Below are 10,589 nucleotides of genomic sequence, written 5' to 3' on the forward strand. Positions count from 1 at the left end.
ACAAATTATGAAATGAGAAGTCTCCATATTTTACAATTCCCCATGTAAAAGAATTCAGTATAGCATTCAACACAGTTTAGGTGTGTTTCATTTTTACTGTAGTTTCACACAGATAATTAGCAGTTACAGTGCTAATAAATCATTTATCAGATATAAACGGGATTAATTCTTTAAATACAGTATCCCTTTACACTAACACAAGATGGAAAAAAATTATAATGAAGATTGTGTATTTCTTTTGGTACTGCAGTAGGTTAATGGTGTTAAGTGACCACAAGGAGATGATATATTGCAGATTACAGTACTGATGGGTCCTTTTACTTCCATTCTGTGCAAGTTGTTTGATTTTGCTTTTAATTCTTCCAAAGTATACTGGAAATCAATTTGAGGATTTTGGCCATAATAATCTGGGTTTTCTGGGTAAAGATCATCACCTGGGAGTAAAAAAAAGATTAAATGTAAATATTTTTTGTTACATTTATATTAATCTCCTATTTATAAGTTGTAAAAGTATTGTCATCATTATTCTTTAAATTCTTAAATATTTTGTTTTATTGACCTCATAGAATCTATAAAGACAGTGATTTCAGTATCATTATGGGTTCTTTGTCATTGTTTAAAATGTTACATATTCAAGCAAGAAATGAAAAATATACTAGTAACTGTTCAAATTCCTCACCCTGTTACAAGGGCATCAAACATGGAAAATATCAAAATAACTAAATTAATATGCATTTACATGGTTGTAAAATAACAAAAATCCTTTGAAATTTTTTCATCTCCAGAAACCTTCATGTAATTATTAGTAAATTACTGATAATATATGTTCAAAAATATTTTGTTTAAAGCCTGTAAAAATAATTATATTTGCTGTTTACACACATTATTACAAAACAAATAAATTAGTGATTAACACTTTACAATAATTGCTGTTATCTGCTCAATTCTTACGCCAATAAACACAATTTTGAAACCTGCAAGGTGAATACTGCAACAAAATGTAAGTACTCTTTAGAAATCAAAATACTAAAATTCTTATGTAAGGAAATCTGATTGAAATTATACTCAACCTACAACAGTTTCACATACTGCAGACAGTATGAAGGCTAAATCACATTAAAATTGCAAATAGCTGCAAAGTTTCGATTTTCTTAAACTGAATACATATTTCAGTGCTGCCCTCTATATACAAAATAATTACACATGGCACAAGCCTTCTATCTCCTCTCCATTGGAACTGACTATTTCCAATTCATTTATCATGCAAATCATCCTGTGCCAACCCTCTATCAATTAAAAGTGTGACATACTCTTATGAAGCATGCAACTCCTTCTATTCAATTCTACTGAATTATTACTTAAAAGTTTTGCAGAAGATAGAAGTACTGGTTTTCAGTGGAGAGGAAGGATGGGAAGTGTGAGAGGAGGTAAGTACCTATTAAAAGTATAGGAAATTTATTATTTCCAAAGCAGTACATTACTTCCTTTAACATAAAAGCTAGAATCCCATGCTGAATATATGGAGGGAATGATACAAGGTAAAGAAAGAAGCATCCTTTGAAAGTGTTTGTAAGACACTCCCTAAGAGGAAATAGTCTGATGTGGGGAACCAACACCACCTCTGAAACAGGTATACTTTTTGCCCAACATAGAAGCATGTGAAACCCCCTAAAACCCAGCATATGAAAAAAGAGGGATGGAGAACTGGTGCCTCCCTGGTAATTGAGATAAGAAACCACTGAAGAAAAGTCAGAATGGATCACTACCAGATGGAGAAAATTAACCAAAACCTGACTACAACAAGAATTTCCAGGACATTGATAAAATAAAACCTATTGAACACCAGACCCAAAACCTCAATCTTCCAATTGATCAAATGGATTAACCATTCTTGAAGGGATGCATCCATGAAATGTGGGAAATCAGACAAGGAGGAGAAAGCAGGTTGCCCACCAACATGTGAATTTTTTCGAACCACCAATGCTGATGACCGATAACAAGAGTATGAAGAAGGATGATAAGAGCCAACAAAGGATCTTGGCAAAATTCCATGGTCATGAAAAAATATAAAAAATCCCATGTTCAAGCCTGACCTATGGGGATATGAGCTACCATGGAAGAACAAACCAGTAGAATTTTGCAAACTGTAGTTGAAATAAAAACTCATCAAATAAAGTCAAAGAGGAGAAGGGCAGGCATAACTGAGATATGTGTTGAGAAACATCCAAATGGACAAGATGTTCAATAGGACACAGTAAGTACTTTTCCAACTCGATTAACAGCCCATTATAGCCACCTCCAGGTGCAGTCAATAAGGGTAACAGGTAGACTCTTGTTCAGAATGAGCAAACAGTATCCAGTTAACAAAAGAAAGAGGTTAGCATAACCTGAGAGCATATAAATGATGAATGAATGCTATGAATGCCTAACAAAATATATATATAGGGCCAAAGTAAGTCCACAGGGAAACTCATGAAACAGAGAAATTACCCCATGAAGATTAACCTGAAGAGAGGGTTGCAGGTGATGAAATATCAAGATATGCAAATAAGCATCAGCAACATTCCTCTATCACCAATAAACATGGATAAAAAAGCCCAACTAAAATTGAGAAATGACTCCAAGGTAAAACTGGGAAGATCAAAATTAGAATGAGGTGAGACAAAGGCATAGGCCTCTAATCTCTGGTTTGGTATGAGGACAACAAACAGCCTGTAATAAAAATCTGAAAGATGAACAGGTGTAATGGCATGTAAAGACAGAAAATCTTGTACTGTATTGGACAAACACAGGATGGAGGTAGAATCTCAAGTTATGAGGAAGGAAAAGGGTACCAGGAATATAGGAGGTAGGGATAAAATAGTAGGACAAGTCATTCTGATAAAATGCAAAGAACTCATGGCACTGTAATGAAAGATTGCCAAAGGGTGACAATACAATACAGACAATCTACCACTGGACTGGAACCCTCTGGTTAGTCTGTGGTGCTGTTAGGACATGCCCATCAACCTTGAATAAAATAAGAAGAGAAACCCAAAGATGAAAGTCTTTTGTCTTTCATAAAAAGGTTATGACACCTTCATTGGTCCAGTCAGATTCAGTTTATTGAGGATTAGTGGGGCAAGTTCAAGGAAAAAGAGGATGACCCATATCTCTGGATAATAGCAGAGAAATCCAACAACAAACGTTTAGCCTGTGAAAATAGTGTAAGAGGTATAACACTAAATGTGGGAAGACAAACCTCAGAATTCATTGCAGAAATACATAAATCAAAAAAAGTATTTGATGGAGAATAGGAGAGTGAGAGAAGAAAAAATAAAGACTGGAAAATTAAGTTAAAATAAAATATTTCCTTAATGTAAAAAAAAAAAAAACATTAGAAATTAAATAATTAAAATCATGATTCACACACAAAGAACACCAAATAAAAAGAACATCTCAACCCAAAAAGTGGTACTTAGTTGAAGTAGTCACATGCATAACAAAAGTACATCACCAGCTTATTGGTAGAGTTGATGCATGATGATCTGCGAGAGAGATGCACTGGAATTAGTCTATTTGAACAGAGGGGATATAGACAGCTTGTGGTGTGTGTAAAAAAGATATTCCCTATGGAACAGAGTCAAAGACAAGCCCCTCCCACAATAAAAACCTAGACACAACACATTTTTCAGCTTATAAAATAAACTAATTACATATCATTTACTAAGGAAGAATGAAACTTCTACAAATACCATTATGTTTGATTTATTTTAATGGCCATTTTATTAATAATTTAGATCAATTTCAGTTTTTTATTTCAAAAAATTTTGAAATTTGAATTTCAAAGTACTTGTGTAAATATAATTAAATCACTCAAACATTCAATACGTATTCAGTATAAAATTAAAATTCCTTTATTCTAAGTCTGACAACTGATACAGATGTTCTGTATGACATCAAATAATGTCATCCTCAAAAGCATGTAAACAAAATCTGTTATTTAAATTATGATAATTAGTTTAATGTTTTATTATTTCTATAGTTTCTCCACTATTTCTTGTCATTATGCCATCAGTTGAGCCAAAATAAGTTTTTTCCCATTCAATGAAAATATGACTTGCATGTTCAGCTAGTTCAGAATTACCACTTTTGTTGTTTACATTTCTCTTACATCCATTTATTCTAAATTTACAATTTTTTTTAAGGCTGACCAATTTATACAGAACCATATTCAAAAAAGTAAATTTCATAAATACCTATTTTCTCCATTAGGTTAGGTGCACTTCTAATTTCATTTAATATTTGACTAATTTTATTCAATCACTAATAAATCAGAACAAGATATTTTTAATTTTGAAAACATTGATGTGACAAACATTGGATGTAAAATAAAAATAACATCTAATTTTTTATCTGTTTTATAAAATGTTGATTTTAGTTTAACTTTTTGATTATCATTTGTTATTTTGTTAAATTTTCTGACAGCTCTATCATGATATTAGATGAAAAACCTCTGTCTAATGCTACATATGTGATTAAGAATAATTTGTTTTTAAAAGATCTTCTTGTCTAGAACACATCTTTAAAGACTTCTATTTAAACCCTTAATTGTTTGCACACATTCTATCAGAATTATTTTTATTTGTTTAATTAGAAGGTGAATCCAATCATGCTTGTTGATAAAACAACTTATACTTGTATGTAAATCTAAACTTGCATATGTATAAATCACTTTTCTTCATAGGAATCTCACTAGGAGTGCATAGAATGTGTTCATATTACTATTATTACAGTAATAATATTCTCATACTAAAAACATTAGACACAAATCAATTTTTTTAAAAGTTCCTAAAGTTATTATTTTCTGAAACTGAATATATATTTTCAAAAAGTACTTACCTTCGGCCAAGTGTATAACTACTATATTTCAGTGCACAATCTTTTCACATACGAACTCTATTCAAGCCTTGAACTCTTATCATATCCCACAATCAATGTTGCTCAACTGCATCATGCATGTAATTCATCACGTGACAGCCCTCCAGCAACAGGAGTGTGACACTCTCCTGACATGTGATTCCTATTCGACAAGACAAATCTGTCACTTCAAGACTGGGCAGAAAAGAAAACATCAGTTTTCAGTGAGAAGTGTGAGTAAAAGTAAGCAAGCACTTATTGGAAAATTGTAACTTTCAATATGCTATGTTACTTCTAGTCACATGTATAGCTAAAATCCCACACTGAAAGCATCTGAAGAACATCCATGAAGTGTTATCCTCAATAAGAGGGGAATACATAAGAGAGAGAGATTGCACCACTTGCATATCAGATATACCCTGTACCCAGTGTGGAAATATGTATTGCATACATGGATGGAAATGAGCTCAACCAAACAAGAAAAGAAAACTAGTTGGGTCAGAATCTGAGCCTCAGTATATCAGAAGCTCAATCTTGTAAAAGAAAGACCCTATGAGAATCATCTAAAGACAGAAATGTGGGAAAAGGTAAAATGGATGTGCTTCTAGGTGTAGAGTGGCTAGAGCATGATAAACTAGATACAGCTGGTCAACTCCAGTCCAAAACCAAGTGTTATCAGGAATAGAACTTCCAACCCATGATAGGAGGAAGGTCTACACCTTCTTAACCTCAAGTTAAGTAGAACAGAAAGATATATATTGCAAACTGATCTGTGAAACAGACACATGTGCAAATCTACAACCAACTGCATATCCAGGAGTCCAACATCCAAACACTGGTAGGAAGATATCTGCCACTGTAGTAGGTCACATAAAACTAAATCATATTGGTACCCCACTCAGCAACATTAGCCTTGAAAACATCCTGTGGTGAAGTGTGAGAGGACCATCACCCCACAATGTTATCCTCCAGATAAGACCAGAGAAGCTGGAACACACACTATACTCCAGGTGACCACAAAATGGCTACACTAAAAAGCAGACCACCTCTGATTTATTCAAGTAAAGAGATGACAGATGTTAACTATCTTCTTCTGCTTTACATATGTAAGTCCATGGTTTAGTATGGTCATATTAATTCTCCCTACACAGGTTTGGATGAATTCACCAACAATGTGACCACTTTGTATTTGTTTAAAGTTGTTACAGTTTTGATACTACTAACTTTTAATATAGTACATATATGTTCATAAATTTTGGCAAACTTTCAGTAAATATTATGTCTTTCAGAAGAAAAAACTAATCAGATTTTTAGTAAAGTATTTCTGATAAACTAAAAAAAATTTATCCATGAAAACATCTTTATTTTTTACTAGTCTGCATGCAAAGTACAAAGGTTGGTCAGTTTGACCAACCTCACAATCAACAAGAAAAAGGAAAATTGAAATAAATCTAAGTTACTTTTTCTTCCTAGAAATACTTCAAATTATAGCATGACACTACATTTGTTTATTCTGAGCAACTTTAAACTTGTAACAGTATACATTTATTTGTACTTTAATTTCATTGTTTTAATGGTATTTGAGCCATGTCTCACTACTATTGTTATGCTATAAAATTGCATTACCCCTGAGTTATTCTGAGCTACTTGTGCATGCCTTGTGAAACATTTTTCTTATATTATTATTACTTATTTAACCTAATCTAAGTATAATTAACCTAGAGAGATTCCTATTTCTACATTTCAGTTACTTTTATAATAAAGAATACATATGAAAAACAAGAAATAAAGTACATGCCTGAGTGTTATTTTTTCTTGCTGTCAACCCCTGAAAACACTTAACTCTACTTTTTTAGGCTAATGGTAGTAATGCACTAAATTTTTATTTAACTAAATAATGCACCAATGAACACAGAATAATGTCTCATAACAATCACAACTATTCAACAAGAGCCATTACAAATTCTTCCAAATTAGCCATTATCTTTCCCATGGGAACAGCAGTAGTACTGAAAGAGAAACTGACAATACTCTGTTCAGAAAACAATGTAATATTAAAACATTATTTTACATATGAAAAGCTTCACTTTATATTGGTTATAAATAACATCCTGTAACCAAACAGGATCAAAGTATATAAAAATGATGGTTGGTTTGAGAATGATGATTTCAAAGAAATTTCCATTAAATTTCATACTTATTACAGGGGTGGTGAATAAATTAGAGAAGAGCTGGATGCCTAGAGAAAACTGTCACATTTCTCACATTAAGGGAATTCAGATTATTTTTATATTACCTCACAAGATTAGGAAACTAAAACATATATTATTAAAACATGAATTATTAGCTATTATTTTGTACTATACCAGTTGGTACAAAAACAGAAAGTAGTTTAATTAAAAATTGAATGTAAGTCACTAAAACTTTCATAAGCTATGCAGTAAAAAATGCCTATTGAGAGAAGGTTAGAGAAGCAAATATATCACAAGAAAAACATACTAGTGACCTTAGAGAAAATCCCATTTTAACTATGCGTGTTACTGACCATATGCATCATGTTTTATTATGAATCACCTTGGCTGTACATTGCAGATTTAAGGTATAGAAAGCATACATGGACAAGCAATGCTCACTACAGAGCAAGACTTGTAATGAGAAAAGGAACATGCTACTGAAAGAACATAAGATATACATAAAAAACAAAAGATAACTTACCCAGTCACAGCCTTATCAAAGATTTAAGGTTGGTGGCAGGTGGAGGACTGCAATCTGATAAAAAGAAACAGCCACTCAATGAAAATATGAGGTTAAAGCCATTGTCCAACTAGAGAATTTCCTATGGGTGATGGAGGTATGATGCCAGACTAAAAGTAAAGTGCCAGATCTGATGTGATGACACCTGGACATACTTTGGGAAGAAGAAACCAAAGATGAATATGCAAATCAACTCAAAAGCCAAACCTAATTGGTAAGGATGGAAGGAGAAAGGTCCCAAATAGAGAAATGTTGCCAGGAGATGAAAATGCAGGAATAAGAACCATGGAAGAAAGTTGCAAGAAATATAAGAGTGAAGAGCACATATAAGACATAGAAGTCTATCTGTAACACACCAGGAATATAGATGGAATATGAAAGGAAGTAAAAGTATTGAGAAGATTTGAAGAGGAAAGACCAATCCAAATAAAGGAGAATAAAAGTTGAATGGTACAGTGTGTGAAACATCAATGGCAAATATATGACTGACACTCCCAGGATAACAGAAGTAGAAAATAAATCTTAAGAAATAAGTGAAACAAGAAACTTGAGGACAAAGGTTCAAATAAAGGTAGAGTGAGGCTGTGATGAAAAACACTGACATTTTAATCTGGAAGGACAGCCTAATGAGGAGGACTATGAATCTGGAAGAAATACAATAAAAGGAGGAGGGTAGAAGAGGTAAACGTCATATGGTACCAGGAAAAATGGAAGGTGAAGGATAAGGCTGAGTCTGCACCACCTAGAATAGATGCTCACTGTTAATAGGATCTTAAAGTAATGGAAATGATATCAGACAAAAGACACCAGGGTGGAGAAATTAAAAGGATGAAAGCCCCTCTGACAATACTTGGATAACCCAAAGACTAGTAGCAAATCACCACCCTGAGAGGGAAACAAAAAGTCAGCCAAATGAGCCCTAACTGGACTAGAACCCACAATATACTCACTGGTACTGTTGGTGACAATGAAACCTATTTAAAACAATATAATGCATAGTAGAATCCATAGTGGTAGGAACAGATAAAGGATGGAAGGGTGCAGTGTGGGAAACAGGAACAAGAGATTGTAAGAGCTCAAAATGAGACAAACAACCAACCAAAGATTGAAGGGTCTAATGTTGCCTCATCTGTAAATGTTAAAGATAAATGGATGGTAAGCAAACCTGGAATAAAGCAGCATCCTTCCCCAGAATATCCTACTAACAAAGAAACCACATGTGAAGGTAGAGAGCCAAAGGGGATGACTGCACCAATGAGGGAGAATATATCCTCCCAACCCCCTCAGAAAGTTGGTGAAGTGCCTCAGAAAGGAGAAGTATAGTGCACAAGTACCATAGGAGAACAGTAAGAGTAAGACAAAGGCAGCATGTCTATGCATGGGATAAATGGAGAGGATTTTCAGGGTCATCCCCCATACAATTAGTAGTAATTCCAAATGCTAAAAACCCAGAATAAATTTATGAGCATGATGGTAAACCAAGGCCAAATTACCCAAGACCCATTAAACACAAAGTATGCTAGCACCCACTCGTAATTGAGAAACTAAATGCTCAGCAGGTACCATAATACCAGGTGAAAGAGGGAAACAAAATACTCTGGGTAAGGGGTGTCATGCAATAAGAAAGGAGTTGGATCATAAGAAATCAGGGAAATGAATAAAATGAAACATATTTGAGAAATCATATTTAAAAACAATGATTTACACCTAGTAGGTTCCATGGGAGAAGCTTAATAAAACATGGCATAGTTAGGTGGGAAAAGGAGTCTGACAAAATCCTCTAAACCATGTACAAGTTTGGCAGATTAACAAGGAAGTTTAGCAGTATCAGAAGAAGAAGGCTGATTCATATAATGATCAATTTCCAAACAATTTAGAGCTGAAAATTCCTCAGTTGAGAACTTCTAGTCTGAAATTTGTGCAGTTGTGTTGAATGATATTGAAGAACATCCAAAATGGAAATTAAAACTCTGGAATTCATAATAAATGATGAAAATGTTTAAAAAAATAAATAGACAATTGTAAATTATAATGTCAAACTACAGATATAAACTGTAATAAAATATTAAAATTATATTTCTACTTTACAGAAGCATGAAAGAAAATGCATATGAAGAAAGCATTATAAAAAAAAAAATGTCTGTATTAGATCACTGCATAAGTGATAGTCTGGTAGAATCAAATAGAGCGAAGTTGCATGCATCAGGAGGGTATGCCACACTATCATTGGCTAAGGGTCGTTGAATGATGATTTACATGCTAGACGAAGTTGAACCACATTTATTGGAGAGTACATGGGAGTTCAAAGTTTGTGGCATGTAAAAAAAATTTGTATGGAATAACTATACTTGCAACACGAAGTGATGGACCATATTTGAATTTTTTTAGCACATTTGTATTTACAAATTAAACTATACTTGCAGCAATTGTTTTTGTATGATACACGCACTTGTCGGAATCCATGTCATGTAACTTATTCAAAATACCAAAAGTAATAGTATCTCTAGTTTACCTGGCATTAAACTCACAACCCATTTGAGGCAGTGCAGATCAAAGGTAGCCAATGTTCAACACCCTTGTCTCCTCTTTCAATGGCAAAAATTTTCAGATCTTTAAAGCTGTCCAATCAAGAAGTCTTGACAACTCATATAATTGAGGTGGAGCAAGAAATATATTACTTGAATAAAACTCCTGAAGCATTTTGACGGACTATAAGACTGTAAAAACATGTATTATGTTGTTTAAAATATAGTTTACTATTCAAGTCAAATAATAATGTATCACTTTTCCAGTAAAGTGTAAAACTTGAAAACAGTACCTGAAATATATTTTTCATGATCAACTAAGTTTTAGACAAAAAATTTTTTGTATCTACAAGAACTTTGGTAATATACTGTATTTCATACATATGCAAAATATTTCATTTTAAGAGATTG

At 33.1% G+C, this 10,589-nt stretch overlaps 1 protein-coding gene across 2 annotated transcripts; it reads right to left on the bottom strand.

Moving 5' to 3' along the window:
* Nucleotides 1-75: 75 nt before the first annotated feature.
* Nucleotides 76-10,292, bottom strand: LOC143232150 (acyl-coenzyme A diphosphatase NUDT19-like). Of its 2 annotated transcripts, none has more exons than XR_013017400.1 (2): nucleotides 4,882-5,820; nucleotides 76-434 (listed from the first exon to the last, which is right to left on the bottom strand). XR_013017400.1 is itself a non-coding variant. In XM_076467244.1 (2 exons), exons 1-2 carry the CDS (start codon nucleotides 10,170-10,172, stop codon nucleotides 214-216), a joined length of 228 nt encoding a protein of 75 aa, XP_076323359.1. In that variant the 5' UTR covers nucleotides 10,173-10,292; the 3' UTR covers nucleotides 76-213. The 2 variants fall into 2 exon arrangements, 1 of the variants encoding a protein (XP_076323359.1); XM_076467244.1 differs by lacking the exon at nucleotides 4,882-5,820 and adding an exon at nucleotides 10,166-10,292.
* Nucleotides 10,293-10,589: the final 297 nt, after the last annotated feature.

This window comes from Tachypleus tridentatus, chromosome 11 (assembly GCF_004210375.1).
Source record: "Tachypleus tridentatus isolate NWPU-2018 chromosome 11, ASM421037v1, whole genome shotgun sequence".
In the NCBI taxonomy this organism is placed as follows: Eukaryota; Metazoa; Arthropoda; class Merostomata; order Xiphosura; family Limulidae; genus Tachypleus; species Tachypleus tridentatus.